Source organism: Cupressus sempervirens, chromosome 2 (assembly GCF_028749045.1).
Source record: "Cupressus sempervirens isolate cs-2001-9-10 chromosome 2, ASM2874904v1, whole genome shotgun sequence".
Taxonomy (NCBI): domain Eukaryota; kingdom Viridiplantae; phylum Streptophyta; class Pinopsida; order Cupressales; family Cupressaceae; genus Cupressus; species Cupressus sempervirens.
In genome coordinates, this window is record NC_143119.1 from 153,655,893 (window position 1) to 153,681,473 (window position 25,581).

A 25,581-nucleotide genomic window follows, 5' to 3' on the forward strand; every position below is an offset into this window, starting at 1 on the left:
ATTGATAAAATTTAATATTTGTTGGCTGATGCTTCCTTTTGAGTTTGAAGTTTATTAGTGAATGATGATGTCTAAACCAGTGCTGGAATATCTCAAAAAAGCAATAAATTCTGAATTTTTGTTCCCCAATAAGTGACTTGCTTTGCTGATGGGAATAGTTTGAATCTGCCCTTGATACTGCTTATTAGATTCACCAAAATTTCTGAAAGTTTTGCTAAAAATTCACAATAATACCTTGACAACCAAGATGAATTTGCTTGCAAATCACACTAGGTCACTCCTACCATATGACTGGTACACTGAAATCTGCAACGACCACAGTTGGAAACAAGGGTTTTCATCCTCAATCCAAAATAATGAGACCCAGGAGGTTTTTTTATCCTCTAAAACTCAAATCAACAAAGGGTTTGCATCCTTCAATACCCTAGATTGAACAAATTCTCAATCCTGCAAAAGGTGTTCAAAAGGATTGCTTGAAACTTGAAAGTGGATAAGAAAATGAGAAGTAAAGTGCTAATTTTGAAGTTACCATCTTTTTCGAAAACTATACCCTACTATTTAAAAATCACTTTTCATTTTTGGCCCTAGCAAATTAAGAATATGCTTCCAATAAAAAGTATTTAAAAAATGTTTGTTACAATTAAATGTTTACGAACATCATTTTTTAATTATAATATACATTAAATTGCCCCTTATTTTAGACTAGAAAAGGGGAAATGACTAAGTAAGAAGCAGAACCTAAAAAGGGGGCTAAACCTTGACAAATCCATATGATGCAAAAGAATAGGGACAAAAGAGATCTCTAGAAAAACGAGTAAAAAGGAGGAGATTACAAGACTCTTGACTAAATCAGAGTCCATTGCTGAACAAGAGACACTGCCAATTTTAAGTAGTTTTCAGGTAACGTCTTATTTTTAACAAGTACAGTATACTTTGCCATCAATTTAGATATTCAGGAAATCCACAAAACACATTTTCAAAGATATTTCAGTTGTTTTATATTTAAATAGATTTAATGCATTCCAAATTTTGAGATGTCGACATCATTAAGGAAAATGGCAAAGAGTAACCAGCTTAAAGTTCTTTTACTTGGACTTACTCTAAAGTTGAATATAATAACCCAACTCGCTGTAAACTAAAGGTAGTTTAAGGACTTCTAACAATGCAACCCAAGTTCAAATATCTCACCATAACAAGATAAATCACCATTAACAATTATTTGATAAATTCAAGTGAGAAACGTGCTTCCAAAACTTTAGAATGCATCCCAAGCACACTGCAATCTGGGTTAAACGAAGTCAATAATATGAACACCCTCACCCCAGATTTACCAAAATAAAGGGAAATAATTTAAATAATCTACAGCGACTGATCAAAACTCACCCGTTTATTGCCACAGAACTTGAAAACTTGACTTTTCTGAAAAACATGAACATCTTCATCACTATTATCTGCATTGATTTCAAAAAATTACTCAACCAAGCTAGTTTAAAGTTTAAACATCTGGGAAAAATTATGCTCCAGTGAAGAGTTCAATTCTAAAAACAGAAAGATATTCCCCAAAAATATTCAATACAAAGAAAGAAAACATATTCATAATGTTTTCTAAAACAAATATACAGAAATAACGAAAGAGCCATGGATACATGTTTACATCAAAAATATCTTAAATGATTGAGAGCCCAGAGCATTTCCATAACCTTATCATTTTCATCTTGTTGCCTTGAGCCTTTTTTAACTGTTTTTATTTTATAACTTGTCAGATTATTTTGCCAACTTTAGCTAAAGGTGGCAAAAGCAAATAGTCTATTTCAGCATGGACAATTGATCAAATATTAAAACCCCACAGTACTGATGGCTTGGCTTTTAATATGCCCTTCTCTTCAATGGTGCTGTATGGCACATGATTTTAGTGATCAAGAATTTCATTATGATTCATTGTCTATTTCTTGTCTGCGAAGAGAGGTGTTGGGCAATGACCAAGCACTATTTGTGTCAGTTTAAAGGTTGTGATTTCACAATAGTGTCATTCTCAATAGAAGCTAAAAACTATTTTTACTGCCCAGATGCTGAGACATTGTGTTTCATCTTAGTCCAAATGTTTTGGAGAATACAGGGCTTTGGTCATAAGCTTTTATTGAAGATTTCAGGAGAAACTGGTGACTTGGTTGCAAATAAATCAGCAAAAGAAAGGTCTTACATGTGGTTCTTCCAAATCATCTAGGGATGGCTATAGGGTCTTCTGAAGAAGCAGCAGAAACTCAAATGACTTTCATACATGTTAACAGAAAATGTTGTAATTGGACTAGGTAATGCCCAAATTGTCAATATATTTGACAGTACACCTCATCTATTAGGTATTTTTTTTAACACATTATATCATACCTTTACAAACACAAATGGTTTGTGAATAAAATAGGTGCTTGCATTTGTGTGTGCAATTTCTAAAATTCGTGGTCATCAAACTTGGTCACCTATTAAAAAAGAGTTAGAACTATATCTTCGCTCATCTTTCTGCTCCGACAAAGCTTCAAGTTTACAAATAAACAAAGAAAACACGTACTAAACTCATAAACATTGTAAATGAAGTGACACATGGAGAGCAAGCCCAAAGAATCCTTCAAACAACGGGCCTAAACTAGAAGTGAGGACCAGCCAAACAGCAGGCAACAGTGATTTGAAACAGAAAGGTGTACTACCAACACCAAATCAACAACCATGTTGAAATCCAAGGCAGAAATAAGATCATCCCAAAGAATAGTTGGTTCAATGCTCACATGCAGCAAATGATGGCAACAAAATTCATGGTCCAAACGATGTCATCAAGCACAAGCATTCTCAAGCAGTGATGGAAGAATGCTTCCAAGGCACAGGCAGTGACAAACTGGAAGTTTTAGTCCCATGTTTGCCAGGCCAAAAGAGTTATGAGTTCAAAAGGAAAGGTATTGCTAGCATTAGACCTCTCCAATGAAACTTGAATCATGAGCCCCCTTAGTTCAACAAACTGATAGCTGAATCATGAGCTCCCTCAGTTCAACCAACTGATAGCTAGCAATTAGTGTGTCAGTTTTGGTTCTCTACTACCTAGTTTAGCCATGTTAAGATATGATACCGTCAGTCAGAATTACCAGCATGGCAACTGTATGCACATGTGTGTACATGTATGTATACCAGTTCACCATGTAAACTGATATACATGCATACACACACATATGCATAGACATTAATTTTACCTTGCCAAGACCATCCTGGTATTAAACTGATTTAATCATTATCAAAGCAAGTACTGTAATCTGAACAACCAGATTATAGTTCTCTTCGATCAAGCATTATGTTCTTGATATAATGTCGATCATGCATTAGATCAAGCAAATGATCTAGTGCCTTGTACAGATCAGAAACCATAAAGGAATCTGTGCTATAAACTAATTACAACCGATTAAGGATTGGGTACTTTAATGATTTGTTATTTATACCATCGTGCCTTTTCATGGATGAAGACATGTCTGCCCATGTCTCGACTATTGATGTGGATATAATTATGAATCGATTCAAGAGATCATAACATCGAAACCAATAAACGAATACATCTCTTCAGATTAGGACTGCAGTACAATAATCAGATCACATACTGATTAGGCAGCTCAATTACACTTGCAATGATCCTCTAATCTCAAAAAGCCATTTGGTTCGCGACCACAATTAATTTGGTAGTTGGCATGAAATGGTAGTTAATTGATATTCAGTAGAGATGCAAAGCTCCATTTAGAGCAATTACAAAGAAGATGTTTCTGAAAGAAACAATCACTCTGAAACTGAAAATAAAAACCAGCTAAACTTACTAAAGTACATTGAGTGACCATTCAATAAGACATATGCTAATATTACTCTAATACTCTTCCATAATGGTTATTCTATCAACTAAACTAAGTTGCCCCCATTTACAAACTTGTCCGGGCTCGGAGACTTGGTGAGGATATATACAATCTGGTCCTTAGTTGGAACATACTGCAACATCACAGTTCCATCTTCAGGAAGCTTTATGATGAAATGACAATGAAGTTCCATGTTCGCTTCACTTTTGGAAGATTGGATTCTTGGCTAGTTTGCACTCCTTGATTGTAAAGAAAACAAGGGTTAAGGCCTTTCTTGAGACATTTTCATGTTAAGAAGCATCCTCCATAGCCATACTGCATCACATGTTGCTTTGAATGTTCCCTAATATTCTACTTCTAACGAGGAAAGACCTACTCCATACTACTTCTTACTAGACCATGTGATTGCACCTACACCAAGACTGAAGACATATTCAGAAGTAGACTTCTTGTTATCAACAGAATCTGCCCAGCCCAAGTCTGTAAAGCCAATCAGTCAAGGATCTTTGCTTCTGTTGTACTGAATGCCAAAGTCTGGTGTCCCTTGCACACATTGCAGTACACGCTTCACTGCAACCCCATGTTCTGCCTTGGGGGCTGTCATGAAACGAGATATCTAGCTCAGAAGATAACTTAGATCAGATCTAGTGGCTGTAATATAGATTTGGCTGCCCTCTAGTTGCCTAAAAGATTCACCACAGTTGAATCTGATTCGGCTCCTAGTCTTACCACTTTCTCCATAGGTGTAGACGAAGGCTAGTAATTAGGCATCCTGGACTTGTCTAGCAAACTCTAGGCTTACTTCAACTGAGAATGAAAATGCTGCTACCAGTCTCCCAAACCTCTAAACTGGGACAATAATGCAGAAGTCCAAAATCAGTCATACAAATGTCTGACACAAATTTAATTTGCAATCATGCCCAATTACAACTAATGATAGTATCATCAACATAGATGATAAGGAAAATGATGTCATTACCAATGCTTTCAACATACAAGTTTGGATCCAAATAACTCTTGTGAAAACCCTGTGCAACCAAATAGGTATGAAATTTGATGTACCAGGCCCTTGGGGCTCACTTTAGGCAATAAGGACCCATGACTAATCAACATACTTGGTACTCTTTGCTTACAACTTGGAAACGTGGAGGCTGCAACATATAGACTTCTTCCTCCAAATCATCATTAAGGGAAGGCACTCTTAACGTCTACGCAATGAACTGCCCAGCCACACTATGTTGCAATGGCCAAAACCAAATGGATGGTGCTCATCATTTTTGTAGGAGCAAAGATTTCCTAATAAACAACGCCTTTTTTCTACAAGAATCCCTTAGCCACCAACCAAGCTTTGAACTTACCAATAGTTCTTCAACTTTGTAAATCACTTTATAAACTCATTTGCAATCAATAGGTTTCTTCTTGGCTGCAAAATTTGACAAAATCCAAGTGTTGTTCTTCATAAGACTATGATACTCAACTTCTGAGGCCTTTTCCCACCAAGTGTTCTTAATAACCATGCAAGTCACAACAATGATAAAGAGAAGCAATTTTGGTATTATCTTAAGCAACAATTTTCTTCAACCCTTTACAAATGAGAACAAATGGCCTTATATAGGGGCCAAAATTACAACCAACGATAGAGATTAAGAGGCAAAATCAACGACCCATATCAAATCCCAAAAACCCTAATCAGAATTGCCACCCCATCGGCCAATGAGAAGGGGCCACCTCATCAATGGACCAATGAAAAACAAGAAAAGTGGCAACCAATGAGAAGGCACCAAAATGGTAGCCAATCAGAATTAGACGCCTATCCTACCCAAAAGAAACGAGAAATTGCCACTTGATCTTACATCAAATGATCTTCTAATATAATTCTACCCTTTTCTTTCATCTTTTTAGCCAAGGCAATGAACTTGGCTAGCCTGTCATTGACTTCCTTCATGGGAGGGCAAAGTGTGTGCTTCATCTTGAGCTCAGCCGAATTCATCATGTTGCTCGCTACTTGCAATGTTTTCTCATGATCCTTCTCATATTACTTCACATATCCAATAAAGGCATTGAGGGAGGCAAGGGTGCCCAAATGTTTCTTCTTGATGGCAACCTTCCCCAACTCATCCAATCTTGATCGAAATTTTGTCTCACTGATGTCCTCCTCTTTGATATCTTCAAAATCAAGTCCAACCCCAACATCGCTCATCATGGTTGAAATGGAAGTGTCAACGCCTGGGCCGTGTTGTGCAACAAGAAACCAAGTATCTCTTCAAGTATCCTCAATCTGATGATCAAGACAACAAACCAAGACTCCACCGTACTTGTTCCTCCATCTACCAACTTGGCTCTCTCCAATTATCTCTCTGGTAGCTCAATAAATGCATATAGCCTGAGAATAGCTAAGTCCTTGACTGGAAGGAAATCCTTCCACTCCCCTTCAAATGCTTTGAATTTGTCTCTAATAGCCACCAATGACCTGAATGTCGAGACAAATGAAGGCAAGAAATTTTGCCCATTTTGAATTGTATCATGGATCTAATCTTTGACTTCGTGCAGCTAAGCCGATATCTCTTCTATGTTACTCCCGTTGTCTTGCGAAAGGGCTGCCTAGTACGACTGTTGGATAGGCTCACAATCTCTCCAATACTTGTTCTCCGCCTCCAATTTTACAATCTTTTCGTTTGCCTTCCTCAATCTCTCTCTAATTGAAACCATGCCTTCCTGGATCTCCTCACATTCCATGTCATCTATGATTCTTCCCAAGTTATGCTCTACTACCTCATACTCTTGGGCTATAATCTCATCTACTACCTTGCTAACCTTTGGTATAACAATCTGAACTTTTCGATGACCCTCATCATCGCTTCGGATTACCTTTGCCACCGTTTTTGCAATTTGTTTTTGTTTCTCACTATCATCCTTTTCCACTAACCCTTGAATATCTTCAACCGTTCGGACAGTCACCACCTCGCCTCTTGGCATAAGCATTTTCCTTAACCATAGTGGTGCAATGCATCTCCCCAAATTTAGATTCAGTTCGACTAGAAAAGCATCACCAACGGCCTCAAGCACCTGGCTTACTTCCTCAATATCGATTGGCCTATCATCTTCTTCACTGGTGACTGTCATATCATCTCCATGTTGGTTCTCCGAGAGAGGAGAGTACTCGGTACTGTTACTATAACCACTTGATTCCGAATCAGAACTCACCTCTACCATGACCCCTTGTCCATTTGTATTAACCTCTTGGCCTCTAGCCTCAATTATGCTCTCCCTTGACGGTGCTGCATTCCGTCTCTTTGTTGAAGGCTCTTGATGTTCTTTGTTTTTCTCAACCTCCAAATTTCTCTTCTTGCTCTTAATTGTTCTTTATTGCTGGCTACTGCCTTCACCTTTCTGTCTGACTGACTCTGCTAGACCTTCTTCCTCTGGTTTCATCTTCTCATAAGGCATATCTTTTGACTTTGTAATTGCCTTAACTTCCCATTGTACCATGACTCGGTGTGTAGATCAACTATCCTTGTAACTACCTCTAAGGAAGGATACTGATGATCATCCCAATCCACTGGACCCAATTATGTTCCATCTACTATATCATAATCTTCCCTTAGCATATTTTCATCATCTTCTAGTTGATCGGGAATATCAAGGCCTCTCCATCTGATTGCCCTCATCATGTCCACTGACAATCTTGACGTAAAAGTCATCCTGTGCATCGGCCCAGAAATCTTCTATAGTAAGAATATGTTTAAATGTGTTTTCATGAGATGCCTTGATAAAACCATTAGGATCGAATCGTTGTCTTGCTCTATACCATCCTAGATGATACCATTCTAACTCTTTCTCCGCAGCTGCAAAGGCGACAGGATTGGGGCAAGTATCATTGTCTATTCCAAATGAGAAGGTAATCCTTGTTTCACCTTTAAGTTTTATCATCTTGTCATAATGCTCAAGTTGCCTAGCCAACTCCATCAAAACTACCTTGTCAGGTGGGTGCCTTGGAAGTCTCTTGGGACAAATTGTACTTTCTGCTATTCTGATATATGTAAATTGACGAAATTGGATGAACCAACTCCCATACTTCTTAACTTTTGCTTCTGTTTCCGATGAGAGCCTCTTAGCAGGTGTCCCTTGTAATATCCTTACCATTTCATGGCAAAGGCATCATAAAACATTTTATAGTTTGTTGTGCAACTCATGCACCAAACATTGCCCCGGCCCATTGCCAATCACTCCTAACGCCTTAAGTCCAAGATTTTCATATAGTCTCGCAATTAAATAGAAAAGATAGGATCCCATGTAGAATTGTTTTTGATTTTGCACTGTCCTAAGTTGCAACTCTAAATTTTCACATATGATTCTAGCCCAATCAAATTTTCTCTTTCCATTTTCAATTTCATCAATATACTACATCCAGTTCTCGAATTGCATACCTTGAGCTACGCCCATGATTCGGTTGAGAAGCACAATTAGATCCTCGTACTTTGATTTGAAATCTGAATTGGTAAGCTTTGATGACTTGGTAACTCCCTTCCTACCTTTGTGCAACCAATTCTGCTTTAGATGAATGAAATAAGCTTCTTGATTATCCTGAAATAACTTAGCCATCTAATCCATCATTAACACTGTCATGCTTTTATACTGAAGAATATTAAATACTTCTTTGACCACTTGTCTGCTGATGTTGGCTAACACTCTCTTCCCTTCATCAAAAATGATGGACTTGATCACAATATCAAACCGGGATGCACATTCCATTACCAATTCCGGACAAGGCAAGGTAAGAGGAAAAGCCGTCACTTATACAATTCCGCTCTTGTAGAGCTTCTTTGCCATGGGGGATTGTCCTTCATTCAATCTATCCTTCAATTGTACCATGTTCACCGTGCCAATATTGGTATCACTTATTTGCCTCACTTTCAAGAAGAAGGTGGTCTTAGGCATTATGTCTTCCTTGTCTTTTTTGGTATTCGTTCCCTTTGGGTTCTTGCTTGCACTAACATCTACCATCCTAAACACTTATTTCTGCCTCTCCAAGTCCTATCTCTACACTTACCAATCTCCAAACTTATTTCCTAGGGATGGGACTACCACTTATTTCTGCCTCTTCGTTACCTTATGCTAGACTACACTTATATCTCCCAACTTCAATCCTAAGGTGGTCTAGCTTATTTCTGCCTCTCCAAATGTCCTATCATGAAATCTACACTTATATCTCCCAACTTCAGCCTATCAATGGAATGATGAAGTGGTGGACGATGAGTGCAAGAAGAAAATAAGGGAAACGTACCAAGCAAGAACAAAGAATAGAATCCGCCTTTACCAATCTTCACCTCTAAAAATGAATAGAATTTTACCTCAAATCTGCCTTTACCAATAACCAGGCCCTCTTCAAATTCGGATCAAATTTCGGAAATTTTAAACCTCCTTGCAAATAATGATGCCCTAGCAAAAATCAGAATTTTGACTTCCTTGAAATTGCCCACACTTGCCAAAAATCAGACCTTGAATCATATAGCCTCTTCACCAAATAAAATCACCAAATTCTAGGAGAAATCTTGCCAAAGATGGAGAAATTAGACTTCAAAAAAATCGCCCAAGCTGAAAAAAATCAGATATGCTCCAAAAACATCGCCCTAGGGCAGAAATTTGCCTCTAGAAGAAAATCGCACATCCAAGGAGGAGGCAAAAGGAATGAGAAAATAAGAGGGGAAGCCCCTCTTATACCACACTTTTTGCCTCCTCAAGTGGCCTGACCTGCCTAGAGGAAAAAAAAAATTAAGTTAGTTCCTTAATTAATGGACCAGATTTAAATGCAATATTAAAATTACTTAGCCCATAGTGAAATTGGCCCATTTAATTGTCAGTTTTGATCAAAAATTGCAAAATAGAAACAAGGTAACCCTAGGAGATGTCAAAATTTTTCTTTAATAATGTTTTGGCAATTAAAATATCATTAAAATCAACTCTAGCAAGCCAAAATCGATTTTCAATTCCAAATTACCAATTTCCTTTAACATTTCTAAAATCCCCTAGGCAAAATTTCAACCAACTTAATGCAATTTTGCAATTTAATCCAATTTCAATTTTGTAATACACTAACAATTTTTTAGACAAAATAAATCCCTTCCCTGGCAGTCAAAATTCAAACTCCAAATTTCAATTTCACTATTAAAAAATTCCTTTCCACCAAAAAATTTTGAGATTTTCCAAAACGACTAAATCTAAAAAATTTATTTTGAAAATGCTCAAACTTATACAATTATTTCAGATTTTCAAAAATCCATCTAAGTCCAAACTTTGCACTTTATCCTACCAAATATTGTTCTAACCATCAAAAAAATGTTGTTTTTGAAACCTGTTTAGCCTAAGGATAAAATTACATGCTCCGGAAAATCAAATTTCGCACCAAGTGAAAACAAATCAAATCACATCCCTACTAGCCTGAAGCCGTCCAAGGTGTAAAATTGTCAAATCGAAAACCTTTAGACAACTCCAAAAAATTTGCTAAGGCAACCGAAAAAAAGGGGGTCCCAAAAATTTTTGGGGCGATGATGTGAAAACCTCGCAACAAAACCTATGATAGATTCTCGCGAACATGCTCATTTCCTTATCTGGGACAGAATTTGATAATATCTTTTAGAGCCACAAACTTCACCAGGGTATTTAGCGGTCGTGCGCAGGAAGGAAAATCAATAACAAGCCAAAGAAACTCAATCAGAGAGTCAAGGAGCAGCTAGTAGAATTGGTAAGTGGGAAACAGTCGGAGACAAAGAGCGAAGCCTTAATGGATTCTTCAAAGGGAAGGGGATTGAAGAAATCCGATATGCAAAAAGGACATTGGCGTTGTCTGATGAACTTAGTAAAGAGTAGACTAACCGGTTCGAGTAGGGCATCAAACATTTTATTTCTACAAGTGACCATGATGAACGGTATCATGAATGGCATATATATGATTGGGCATCCTTACTGTTGTGAGGTTTTCACACATCGCACCAAAATCTTGGGGACCCCATTTTTAATCGCCTTTAGGGCCAGTGGAGAAGGTTAGATGTATTTTTCACCCGGTTTCAACTTGATTTTCCAGAGCTATCAGTTCTATCCTTAGGCCGAATAAGTTCAAAATTGATTTCAACTTGGCAGGATTAGATTGTGAATTTTGTACTTAGATGATTTCTTTTCAAAATTTGGATTTAATTGTAAATTTGAATGATTTTCAAATAAGGAAATTTTTCGTTAGACTTAGGTTCTTGGAAAATCTTATTTTTTTTTGGTGAAATAGAATTTAATTTTGTAAGATGAGGTTAAATCGCAAAATCGATTTTTACTCTAGAGGCAATTTTATTTTTTTGTCATAAAATTTTAATTATTTAGCAAAATCGATTTAGAGGAAAATTGCAAAAATTGGCTTTAATAGATTAAATTTGCCTTGAAAGCTTTTGGTATTTAATGAAATTGGTAAATTAATATTAAGAAATGGCTTTTGGTTAGCCAAAATTCAATTTCAAGGATGTATTAATTAGCAAACCCTCATTAAATAGAAATTTTTAGCATCCCCAAGGCACCATTCAATTTCGTTTTGCAATTTGTGATTAATTAGTAAATTAAAAGTGCAGTTTTCATTTTAGAAAATTAAAATTTTGGCAAAGTATTTAAAGTAGGCCACTAACTTAGCTTTAATTTTGGTTTTTTTTCCTCTATAGGACCAAGTCGGCCAGCCTGGGAGGAAGGTGAAAGCTGCTATAAAGGGAGTCCCCTCCCATTTCATTTTCATCAATTCATTTGCTCCTCATGCTTGGGCGAATTTGAAGCAAGGGCAGATTTCCAGACTTGGGCAAAATTGGTGGAAGGCAGTTTTTTGGCGATTTTTGGGCAATTTTTGCTCCACTTTGTGGGCTGCGATTTGTGCCCTAGGTGGCAGATTTTACAGATTTTGCTCCTTTGCTTGGGCGAATTTTGTGGAAGGGCAGATTTTTTTTTTCATGCTTAGCCGAATTTTGTGGGAGCCGAATTTTGTGGGGGCCGAAATTTGTGGAAGACAAAATTCTGATTTTCTAGAGGGGCTACAATTTTTATATCAGATTTGGGCAATTTTGTTGGGAGAAGAGATACATATGAAAGTTTGATTTTTGCATAGAAGGCAAGTGTTGGATAAACTTAGAGGCTTTGTTTTCTAATTTGCAAAGGGATTTGTAATTCTTTGATGTCATATCCCGGGTTCCGAAAAGTTGCTGTATGATTATTAGTTAAGGTGAAAGTCATCATCTAGAGTTGCAAGGAGTGCTTAAGCTGACATCCATTCTTTCGCTCTTTTCTAAGAATTGCACTACTTGGTTCTTCTTGCCTTTTGGTCCACCACTCTACCATCCCGTAATAGGGCGATGAGCATGGAGGATGATAGTGCAAGTAAGAATCCCAAGCGGGCAAACGCTAAGAAAGACAAAGAGGATATGACGCCCAAAACTTCCTTCTTCTCGAAAATGAAGAAAATAACCGATACTAATATCGCTACAGTGGACATGATACGGATGAGGGACAGACTAAAGGAAGGACAATCCCCCTTGGCAAAGAGGATATACAAGAGCGGAATTGTACATGCAGCAGCTTTTCCTCCTACTTTGCCTTGTCCGGAATTGATTATGGAGTGTGCATCCAGATTTGATCTAGACAATAAATCCATCATTTTTGGCGAAGGGAAGAGAGTGTTGGCCAACATTGGCAAACAAGCAATTGAAGAGACATTTAATATTCCCCAGAGCAAGGGCATGACAGTTGTAATGGTGGATCAGGCGGCCAAATCATTTCAAGGTAACCAAGAGGCCTACTTCTCACATCTAAAGCGGAATTGGATACATTAAGGAAGGAAAGGAGTTAACAAATCAACAAGGCTTACAGTGGCAGATTTCAAGCCGGAATATGGCGATCTCATTGTTCTTCTCAGCCGGATCATGGGCCTAGCTCAAGCTATGCAATTCGAAAACTGGATGTACTTCTTCATTGATGAAATTGAAAAGGGAAAAGGAAAATTTGATTGGGCTAGGATCATAAGTGAAAATTTAGAGTTGCAACTTAGAACAGTTCAAAACCAAAGGCAATTCTACATGGGATCCTATCTGTTTTACTTAATTGCTAGATTGTATGAGAGTCCGGGACTTAGGGCCTTAGGAGAGATTGGTAATGGGCCGGGGCAATATTTGGTGCATGAATGCTATCCGCAGCTTCATTTGCACAATAACAAGGATTACAAGATGTTTTGCGATGCATTCGCCATGAAGACAGTAAGGGTATTACAAGGGGCGCCTGCTAAGAGACTTTCATCGGAAGCAGAAGCAAGGATTAAGAAGTTTGGGAGTTGGTTCATCCAATTCCCGCAATTCACATACATTAGAGTGGCAGGAAGTACAATTTGTCCCAAGAGGCTTCCAAGATACCCGCCCGACAAGGTAGTTTTGATGGAATTGGCTAGGCAGCTTGAGCACTATGATAAAGTAATGAGGAATGAGGGGAAAACAGGCGTTTCCCTCTCAATTATAATTGGCAATGATAGTTGCCCAAATTGGACCGCCTTTGAGGCTGCGGAAAAGAAATTGGAGTGGTATCATCTAGGATGGTACAGAGCAAGGCAAGGATTCGACCCTGTTGGTCTTATCAAGGCATCTCATGGAAGCAAATTTAAGCATGTTCCCACTATAGAGGACTTTTGGGCCAATGCAAAGGATGATTTTCACGTGAGAAAGCTAGCTTTCTCGAGATTGTCGATGAACATGATGAGAGATATCAGATGGAGAGGCCTTGATATTCCCGATCAATTGGAGGATGATCGTAGTGTGTTGAGAGAAGACTATGAGACAGTAGTTGGAACAGAGTTGAATCCAGTGGATTGGGACGATCATCAGGATCCTTCCTTGGAGGCAGTCACAAGGACAGTAGATTTGCATATCAAGTCGTGGTATAATGCCAAGTTGAGAAAGCTACAAAGACAAAAGGTTCTCCTTACTTATGAGATGATGAAACCGAAGGAAGGTCTAGTAGAATCAATCAGACAGAAGGGTGAAGGAAGTGGCCGGCAATCGGAGACAGTTAGAAATAGCAAAAAGAGGGCTTTGGAGGTAGAGAAAAGCCAAGAACGTTCGGAACCTCCAGCCAAGAGACAGCGGGCAGCGCCGTCAAGGGAGAGTATAACTAAGGCTAGAAGCCAAGAGGTCAATTCGAGTGATAAAGGGGCCACAGTGGAGGTGAGCTCTGATTCGGAATCAAGTGGCTACAGTGAAAGTACGGAGTACTCCCCTCTCTCGGAGAACCAGCAAGGAAATATGGCAGAAACTAGTAGAGAAGAAGATGGGCCGATTGATATTGAAGAGATAAGTCAGGCATCTAAGGCCGTTGGTGATGCTTTGTTGGTCGAATCGAATCCGGATTTGGGGAGATGCACTGCACCACTATGGTTAAGGCAAATGCTTATGCCGAGAGGCGAGGTGGTAATGGCTCACGCAGTTGATGATATCCAAGGACTAATAGAAAAGGATGATAGCGAAAACCAAAAACAGATGGCAAATACGGTGGCAAGGGTAATCAGAAGTGACAGTGATGGTCACCGAAGGGTTCAGATTGCTATACCAACAGTCAATAAGGCAGCGGATGAGATTGCAGCCCAGGAGTACAAAATAGTAGAACATAATTTGGGAAGAAATACAGATGATATGGAATGTGAGGAGGTTCAGGAAGGCATAGCATCAATCAGAGAAAGATTGAGGAAGGCAAACGAAAGGATAGTAAAGTTGGAGGCCGAAAACAAATATTGGAGAGATTGCCAGCCAATCCAACAGCTGCATCAGGCAGCCCTTCCTCAAGACAGCGGGAGCAATTCAGAAGAGGTATCAGCTCAGTTACATGAAGTAAGGGGTTGGATCTATGATACAATCCAAGATGGGCGAAATTTCTTGCCCTCCTTCATCTCAACATTCCAGTCATTGGTGACTGTTAGAAACAAATTCAGATTATTTGAAGAGGAATGGAAGAATTTTCTTCCCATCAAGGATTTGGTTATTCCTAGGCTGCAGGCGTTCATTAGGCTACCGGAGGCATTTTTGGAAAGAGCCCGGTTGGTTGATGAGAGAGGATTGAGCATAGTTGAATCTTGGTATGTCGCATTGACTACCAGATTCAGAACACTTGAAGAAATTCATGATGAGATTGCACAACACGGCGCAAGCATCATCACTTCCATTTCGACCATGATGAGCGACGTTGGCGTGGCGCTTGATTTCGAGGGTATTAGAGAGGAGGATGTCAGTGAGACAGGATTTGGATCGAGATTGGATGAGTTAGGAAAGGCTGCCGTCAAAAGGAAACATCTGAACACCCTTTCCTCACTCAATGTTTTTATTGGGTTTGCAAAGGAATATGAGAAGGATCACGAAAGGATACTACAAGCAGCAAACAGCGTGGCAAAGTCAGCAAAACTCCGAGCGAAGCACACACCTTGTCCTCCTATGGAAGAAGTTAACGAAAGGCTAGCTAAGTTCATTGCCTTAGCTAAAAGAACAAAAGAAAAAGGAAGAATTATATTAGAAGACCATCTTATGTAAGCCCAAGTGGCAACTTTCTCTTTCTTCTAGAATAGGACAAGTGTTTGTTTCTGATTGGCCACCATTTTGGTGCCTTCTCATTGGTTGCCACTTTTGCACTTTTTTCATTGGTCCATTGATGAGGTGGCATCTTCTCATTGGCCGATGGGGTGGCAACCCTAATTAGGGTTTTTGGATCCAATCTGGATCGTCGATCTTGTTTTGATCTCTACCGTCCATTGTATTTTGGACCTCTATATAAGGCCATTGGCTCTCATTTGTAAAGAGGGGGGGTTGGAGAAATTGTTGCGAAAATAATACCAAAGTGCTCTCTTTTTCATTGCATGTTGACTAAGAACATTGGGTGTTATTGCATGTTTTCTACTTCCACATAGTTAAATTTTCTTTTCAAGTTGAAGCAATTTCATTTCAAGTTGTTAGAGTAAGAGTAAAATAAAATGGATAGTTGCATGGTAGCTTTGGTAGATGTTTGATAGGGGTCAACACTAGGCCACTAGCATCCTAGCGGCTGGTTGGGAGGCTTTGTGTGGTGATCTAGTTTACTTTCCTTTGAAGCGTTGCATCTATGGAGGTAGGGCCGCTGGTTAGCCTTCATTAGATTCGATCCCCGTCCATCTGCTAACCTTCCATTCTTAGGAGTAGGAGTAGTTGAGCAGCCAAATTTCATGCTTAGAAGAGGTTAGTTAGAGAAGTAAACCAAAACATCGGCATTCTCACCTTCCATCGCCATTCACCCTACATTGCCATCATCGCGCCATCAACATCATCTAGCATTCACACCGAACCACCATCTCCATTTTCTCACCAAGATCCAAATTTTTCTCAAACAAGAAAACGTAAGGCCGCCTACGTGATTACCAGCAAATCACATTGATAAAACTGAGCGAGTATCCAACGGTGTAAGGAACATTGGAGTTATACTCATGTCCCATGAGAGATAACTTTTCAAGAGAGGAATTGTGTATTTGATATTCTGTATCAAGCATCCAATTACTAATATGTTATGTAGTGACACAAAACTCGCATCAACATTATCTGGCGCTAGAAGGAGGGCAAGAAATTTTCCCTTTTGAGAAACTTTCAAGATAAGTATGAAGAAGAATGGTGCTTCCTAGATCAAATCAACCTAGAGCAAGTTGGAGAACACTTCAGGATCACCTTGTAGCCAGTTTGGGCTCAATTGCTTGGGAGGAAAGTGAAAACACCAGAAAGTATTTGGACACCATTGAAGTATTGAATCAAGAAGAAAGGAAAGCAAGAGCTATTGAAAGGAGAATTCAAAGGAAGTTGGAACGCCAAAGAGAATTGGAAAGGAAGCTTGAGAGAGAAAGAAAGGCGCAAAGACAAGATCAAGCTATTATCAAAGAAAACTCAAATTAGAGAATCACTTGAGTCGGGTCTGAACTATATTCAAGCTGGATAGAAAGATTGGATCTTTTTCCCCTGAAAGATTTGAGAGATTGATATCGGATAAGAGACAGAGGATATTGAGAAATACACCACACCAAGAAGAAGACTTACTTGTGTTAGAATCTCCCAAAAGGTCAAGGAATCGTCAGGTAGCTGATATCTCAAACTTAGCTAGCTCCTCAAGTGGTCAAACAATCCAAGCTTTGGTTAATTCGCCAGTTCAAGTTCAAGTTCAAGTTCAAGCCAATCAACCAACAATGGCTTAACCACCATGGATTCAAAACAATGCTTCACCCATTTCATTCCAACAGTACCATAATCTACCTAAGAATCCTGAGGTTTTTTGCTCCAAGTTTTTTGTCAATAACCCTAACCGCACAGTAGAAGAGCATATCAAAGTGTTTCAAGAGGCATTATGCAACAGAAGAATTCAAGAAGAAGATGTTGCATGTAGGCTTTTCCCCTATTCATTGAGTGAGGAACCATATTACTGGTTTGTCAATTTGCCAGCATCATCAATAACGGGATGGGTTCAACTCAGGGAAGCCTTTATTGCAAAGTTTGGTATGCCCACCACACCACTGGAGTTACATAGAATGTTTGTGGACATCAGGAGACGTGATAAAGAGTCAATAAGTTCCTTCAATGATCGTTTCCATAAGGCTTACACGAGATTGCAAGCTCCTTACACAATAACAGAGGCGGGTGCATTGGAAGCATACTACAGTGCCTTAGACAGCCAGACGGCTATGTTCACAAGGATGGCGAATCCTGCTCCTACAACGCTAACTGAGGCTTACACTAAAGCAATTAAGATTGGGAGGCAATTAGGCCAACAAGGAATAGAACCTCAAGGTGTAAGGTATTCGAACAATCCAGTTCCACAACTTGCTTACCAAGCTCCTACAAATCAATTGGTGGTACACCCGGGACCTCCATTATCTCAAGCACCACCCTCAGTACCAATTTATCTACAAGGTGCAGGTTCCTCCACGAGGACACAAGAAGAGAAGGATGAGATGAAAGAGTTGATTGACCAAGTCAAGAAGCTATCCACGGAAGTCACCTATTTGAGAAATCAGAACAATCAACTCCAAAGTTCCCATAGAAACAACCAAGGAAGCAATTATCAGAACCAAGGGAATAATTACCAGAATCAAGGTGGAAGTTATCAAGGAGGGTATCAAAGAAACCATCAAGAAGGGGGATACCAAAGAAATTATCAGGATAGAGACTACCAAAGAAACAATCAAGGTGGTGGTTATCAAAGGAACTATCAAAACAACAACTATCAAGGTAACAATCAGTCACAAGACCAAGGATATAGCAATCAGTCTAACCAAAGGAAGACTTGGAACACAGGCCCAAACAATGGAAATGTGGTGTCGTCACTTGATAATCAGGCCTCAGCGGACAGTAGACCGGTAGATAGAATATTTCTAGCTGAGTCCGCTATGTCCAAATATTGCAGATTTCATGAGACTGATTTACATTCGGAGTTAGGATGTGCTGAGTTCAAGAGGGCATCTAACCTGTTTCAAAACATAATAGATGAGTCAAATAGTCAGGAAGATGTGAAGGTCACAGGGTATGAGATTGTTCCATCCCCAGGATGTGATCAGTGTTTGACTTTTGAGGAGTTTTCATTCCCGCCAGAATTTGAAGCATATAAAGAGCACCAAGGAAGATTTCCACCCGAATCAGCCAATGGGCCAGTTAGCGAGGTGATAAATCAAAATGAATATAACAATGAGTCGGATTTTTCTTTCCCACCTTTGGAGGATACTGTTCTAGTTCAAGGAACAGGTGGGAATCAAACATTTCAACAACCGGCTAGCAACACAAGATTTTATCAGAGAAACAACAGGAGGAATGACGGACCCTTCACGTCCTCCATTCCCCCGAATAATTTCAATACACCTCCACACCCCAATGTGAGCAATGTACCAAATGCTTCAAGGGATGCCCCTGAATACAGACAGAGTAACCATAGCAGTGGGAATGGACAACAGAATTTTCAACAGGGTACACAAAAGAACAATCAAGATGTTCAAAGATCACAGAATGTCCAGTCGACACAAGAAACAAATAGAGGAAGAACGGGAAACAACACTGTCAACAACAAAGAATTGAAGAAGTTGGGACAAAGTGTGACAGAGGAGATGAGGAAGATCAAGATCAGTCTCCCTTTGTTCGAATTACTGAAGATAGCAGAGGTTAGGGATACGTTCCTTAACAATTTGAAGGATAACAAACCACAAGGATCTCAAACTCAAAGTACAGTAACACATACTCAAGGGAGGTCTCCTCCTAATTCGGTGCATGTAATCCAAGACGCTCTAGGAGCGAATATGACAAATTCATCTCAAGAAATTTCGTATGGTGAGGGGGAGAACCCTACACAAGAGGTTGCATATGGCGACATTAGCAGTTTCAATGGCCAGTTAGGGCCTCAACCAATTTATGTGGCTCAAGGATCGACGCCTATAGAACAACAAACTCATAAGAGTCAAAATCCGGTGAACAATAAAGAAAAGGTGAAGAAGGAAGAGATTACTCAAACAATAGATTTCGGAGTGAAGCCAAAGCAAGCACATAAGACACCTGTGGTATATTATCAAGGGAAAGAGGAACCAGCCCCATTCTTGTTGTCAGTAAGGATGTTCGGGAAGTTGCTTCACAATTGTTTGATAGATTCAGGAGCATCAAGCAACGTCATGCCTTTGAACATTTGCAGAAGGTTAGGAATCACGCCTTTGGACTCCAACAGAAGAGTTACTCAATTGGATAAAACGGAAGTGCCAGTGGTAGGAGAATTACACAATATACATATGCAGTTGGCATCTGATCCGAGGATGGAACACATGGTAGACATTTCAGTAGTGGATGTAGCCGATACCTACGGATTGATCCTAGGGAGAGATTGGGCTAGAAAATTGAATGGATATATGGCTACTGACTTCTCCCACATGTGGCTCCCATGGAAAGGTTTGGCGAATCAAATTAGAATTGATAGCACCCCAAGGTTGAGATTGACAGTGACCGAAAATGGGGAGTCAAACGAAATATTGTTTGTGGAGACAAATATGAGCACCTACAGACCAAAGAAAGTAGAAGTATTGACAATGAATATCATAAGCAAAGGAAGGGATTCCACTGAGATCCTGATTGAGTCAGATCCAGATGCTTCGTCCGATGAGGGTGAAGGCATGTTTGAAAATTTCAAGAATTTCGTGACTAGGACCGTGCAACAAGGAATGGAGTTGGGTAACCGAACACCAGTAAGAGACTTATTATTACCCAATTGGTGCAGAATTCACAATGCATTCCACTCGGAGTTATCTTGCTCTCTGTGTACAGTAGCCTTAGAACAAGTGGAAAAGAGAATACCAGGGGCTCTAAAACGAGAAAATCAACATGGTAAACAGAAGGTTGAGATTCAACAAGTTGAGAAGGTTGAGATTCAACAAGTTGACGAAGCAGAAAGCAACATGATGGGTGAAACAAAGAACCAAATTACACCACCCAGTGCGGAAATAAAAGAAGATGATGAAATAGACGAGTCGGAGAGTCTCCAATAGGAGAAGCATCTAGAAAGAAATGGAGTATGGACTCTAAGATTCGATGGTTCCAGAACCAAACAAGGAGCTGGAGCCGGATTTGAGTTAGTCAGCCCAACAGGGACAACATATTTAGAGGCACACAGATTGCAATTCTCATGCACTAACAATGTGGCAGAATATGAAGCTTTGATTTTAGGATTGTTTTGCGCTATCAAGAAAGGTGCCAAAATACTACATGTTCTTGGGGACTCATATTTGATAATTGAGCAGATAAAACAGAAGTTCGCCTGCTATGACAAGAGATTGAAGAGATATAGAAACAGGGTTTGGGATTTGATAGAGGACTTCGATGCCTTCAATATCAAGTTTAGCTATAGAGCGAATAATCAGGTGGCAAATGCCCTCGCACAGACTGCAAGCTCGCTGGCACCAATTAAGTTGGATGGTTTGAAGAAATTCAGAGTTGAGTTGGCATCGGTTCCATCAGTACCAGACAATGTCAAGAATTTCCAAGTGTTTGAAGATGATAGACATATCCTCAAATTCTTGACCAATTCAGATGTTTTCACAGCGCAAATCATAGATGGTGAAGTGGATGAAGAAGCAGAGATTGATGCAGAAGGAATTATGAGCTTAAAAGAAAATACTATTCCAAAGGGGATTATTGAGTTAGAAAGGATATTTGACATGGACCAATTCCACAAAATGCAGTATCAACCCACAGGGGGCGATGAGTGTGAAAAGGTTAATTTGGGGACAGAAGATTGTCCCAAAATAGTTCACATTGGGAAAGTTTGCACACCTAAGGAGAAGGCAGATATATTGAGTTTGATGAAGGAATTCCCAGATGTAATTGCTTGGGGATATGGAGATTTGAAAACATATGATCCTTCTATCATCACACATACAATTCCACTGAAGGAAGGGAGTAAGCCATTCAGGCAGCGGCAGAGGCCAGTCAATCCTTTGTTAGAACCATTGATATATCAAGAAGTAAAGAAGTTGCTAGATGCGCGGATCATTTTCCCAGTGAGACATTCAACGTGGGTCGCCAATCTTGTCCCAGTAAGGAAGAAGAACGGAGAGATAAGACTATGTGTAGATTTCAGAAATTTGAACAGAGCCTCAGAAAAAGACAATTATCCATTGCCATCACTAGATGAGGTTTTGCAAATTGTAAATGGAGCCCAAATGATGTCATTTATGCATGGATACTCGGGATACAATCAAGTGATAGTCGAAGAAGAAGATAGGTTAAAAACAGCTTTCACCACGAAGTGGGGAACATTTGCATACAGAAGGATGCCTTTTGGCTTGATCAATGCAGGCGCAACATTTCAAAGAGCCATGGATTATGCTTTCAAGGACTTAAAAGACAAGTGCATTATAATCTACATGGATGACATAACCGTATTTTCAAAGAACAGAGAAGATCACATTCTGGATTTGAGGAAAGTTTTCAGGAAATGTAGTAGGTATGGAATTTCTCTGAACCCGAAGAAATGTATGTTTGGAGTCACCGAGGGTAAATTGCTAGGACATATAATTTCAGAAAGAGGTATCATGATAGATCCAGAGAGGGTGGAAGCAATTTCCAAACTTGGCATGCCAGGAAGTAAGAAGGAGCTCAAATCTTTCTTTGGAAAGATCAACTTTGTGAGAAAGTTCATATCTGCATTTGCTGAGATCGTGAAGCCAATGAATGACATGTTGAAAAAGGATGCAAAAGTGGATTGGACTCCAGTAGCTAAGAAGGCATTTGAAGAGATAAAACATGCTATCATCAATGCACCAGTTCTAGTGAGTCCAGATTATGAGAGGCCATTCAATATATATTCTTTCGCCTTTGATCATGCATGCGCGGCTATTTTAACACAGAAGAATGAAGAAGATGAAGAGCACCCGATAGCCTTCATGAGTGCACCTTTCAAAGAAGCTGAATTGAATTATCCAAATGTGGAGAAGCAAGCTTATGCCTTGGTGAAGGCAATGAAGAAATTCAGGCACTACATCTTGAGAAGTAAAGTACGTGCAATTGTACCTGATATAGCAGTGAAGACGCTACTGATGCAGAGTGAGCTTGGAGAAAGAAGAGGCAAGTGGGTCGACACTATCCAAGAATATGACATAGAAATCCTACCAATGAAATTGGTTAGAGGACAACAATTGGCATAGACCATGGCATCAGAGGGGCCTGGACTTGTGCAACAAGTTTACGAATTGGAGGATGTACATCCCGATGAATGGTACCAGGACATAACCAACTATTTGTTAAATCATCGGTGCCCTTCACATTTGAATCCAGTACAGAAGCGAGCATTGAGATTCAAGAGCAGAAGATATATGTTACAAGGAGCAGTATTATACAAGCAAAATCATGAAGGGATATATTTGAGATGTGTCGGAAAGGAAGAAGCCAAAAATATTTTGGAACATTTTCATGATAAATGGGGAACAGGACACGGATCAGACTTGGCCACAGCACATTGGATACTAAGAACAGGATATTATTGGCCAACTTTGTTCAAGGATACTCACGAGCACGTAAAGATTTGTCATGTTTGCCAAACTTCGGCAAAACGACAAAGGAATCCGGCAATGCCTCTGCGGCCAATCATCGAGGTGAGACCTTTCGCGATGTGGGGACTTGACTTCATCGGTCCTATCAATCCACCTTCCTCAGCACAACACAGGTATATTCTAACCGCAACTGACTACTGTACTCGGTGGTCAAAAGCCCAAGCTTTCAAGAATTGCACTGCTGAAATTGTTATCAAATTTTTAGAGGAAAGAATCACTACCAGGTTTGGGTGTCCTTCTGCTTTTGTTTGTGATAATGGTTCTGCTTTCACTTCTTTGAAATTTCATACATGGGCATTTGATCACGGGATTATTTTAAAATTTTCATCAGGTTACTATCCCCAGGGAAATGGCCTAGCAGAATCCACAAACAAGAACCTTTTGACTGTGATTGGAAAACTTTTAGACAGGAACCCAAAAGATTGGCACACACAACTGAGATACGCTTTGTGGGCAGATAGAACAAGAGTTAAAGAGTCCATCGGGATCACTCCTTTTCATATGGTTTATGGACAAGACCCTATATTCCCAATTCAATTGAAAATTCCAACTTTAAGGTTCATACAGGAATACTATGATGAGAACGAAGACAGAGTCCAAGTCAGGTTGACTCAACTGATGCAGTTAGATGAGAAAAGAGACGAAGCCCTGGAAAAATTTGCAAAACATCAAGGGGTAGTAAAACGTTGGTTTGACAGAAAAGCACAAAACAAGGCCTTCAGGATTTCTGACTTGGTCTTATATTGGGACAAAGCCCATGAAAAGAAAGGACAACATAATAAATTCGACAAACTTTGGAAAGGTCCTTTCCAGATTGCTGAGATCATCGGAGATAATGCATTTAGACTCAAGACACTCACTGGAGGAGATGTCCCATTGCCCGTCAATGGGCAATTCCTCAAGCATTATTTCCAAGCCTAGGACTCTGTCCGGAGCCCTTTGTACATAGTTAGTTTAGGTTTGCTTTCAGTTGTTAGTTTAGGTTTGCTTTCAGTTCTTTAGAATAGAGTTTATCTTGGACCATTTGGCCCAAGGGTTAGAGTAGTTTCCCTTTCAATTGTTTAGAGTAGTTTTCTTTTAGTTGCTTAGTTTAGGTGTTTTGAGGGAGCTTGAATTTGATTTGCATCAAGTCATTTGACTTGAGATCTTTTTGTTTCCCTCAGTCGGAGAGTAGTTTTGGTTTTGGACCTTTGCAAGTGCAAAGGAGGGTTCCATGTTATCACTCATGGGCGAGGTGTGTAGATTTTATATTATATTGGGACAAAACGGAGTCTGTCTTGTTCATTTCTCGAATGCATTTAACAAGGTTCAGAGATTAGAGGATGTGTTTAGTCGTTGGTCTATGGTAGGACTTGTACTAAATTTGGGTTAGACTCTATAGAGGTTCTTAAGTTATCTTTGGACATGGTTACAACATTCTACTCACACTTAATTGCTCTGAGTTCTTGGTGTTTTAAAGTGAAGTTGGACTTAGTAAAAATCATACACCTGCTTCAGCGCCACTGTGGTCTTCCAAACCCTCCGCAAGCTTCATTGCCTGCAAACCAAACAAAAGATTGAAAACAGAGAAGAAAAAGAGAAAATATCAGGAGAAAAGAGAAAAGGCAATATTAAAGTGAAAATAAAGATAAAATTTGGTTAAAGGGTGTGCAATCATCTCTACCGGTGCTATAAAGATAATCACTAAAGGCAAAACCGTGATTGTGGTGCCACAGCGATAACTCTGTCGGGGCTATAGACGCCTGACTGGCAGCGGAGCTCTATCCGGGATGCTTTTGAAGTAAGGATATTTATAATAGCTAAGTTTAATGGATCTGAGAGACTATCAACTTCTTGTCGAGCGGGGAATAAATCATTTGCACACACGTGAGTAACTTATGGTCAGAGTGCTTAGGTTCAACTTGAGAGTCCTTTCCCTTGTTGAATGCTCGTCCTTAAGTGATTTGCGGATAGGCCATCCTGAGATTTTGTTCTAAGTTACTTGTTTCTCGAAATGTTCAGGAACATTTCACCCGTGGAGTCGCCAGATGTTGTGAGGTTTTCACACATCGCCCCAAAATCTTGGGGACCCCCTTTTTAATCGCCTTTAGGGCCAGTGGAGAAGGTTAGATGTATTTTTCACCCGGTTTCAACTTGATTTTCCAGAGCTATCAGTTCTATCCTTAGGCCGAATAAGTTCAAAATTGATTTCAACTTGGCAGGATAAGATTGTGAATTTTGTACTTAGACGATTTCTTTTGAAAATTTGGATTTCATTTGTAAATTTGAATGATTTTCAAATAAGGAATTTTTCGTTAGACTTAGGTTCTTGAAAAATCTTATTTTTTTTTGGTGAAATAGAATTTAATTTTGTAAGATGAGGTTAAATTGCAAAATCGATTTTTACTCTAGAGGCAATTTTATTTTTTTGTCATAAAATTTTAATTATTTAGCAAAATCGATTTAGAGAAAAATTGCAAAAATTGGCTTTAATAGATTAAATTTGCCTTGAAAGCTTTTGGTATTTAATGAAATTGGTAAATTAATATTAAGAAATGGCTTTTGGTTAGCCAAAATTCAATTTCAAGGATG

At 39.3% G+C, this 25,581-nt stretch overlaps 1 protein-coding gene across 1 annotated transcript in view; it reads right to left on the reverse strand.

Moving 5' to 3' along the window:
* LOC149571509 (Ubiquitin-like superfamily protein) overlaps positions 1-25,581 on the reverse strand; it is a 109,306-nt gene that overhangs the window by 62,971 nt on the left and 20,754 nt on the right. The window contains exon 3 of the mRNA XM_089813017.1: positions 1,384-1,451. Coding sequence (XP_089669143.1) covers positions 1,384-1,451 — 68 coding nt within the window. The remainder of the gene's footprint in view (positions 1-1,383; positions 1,452-25,581) is intronic.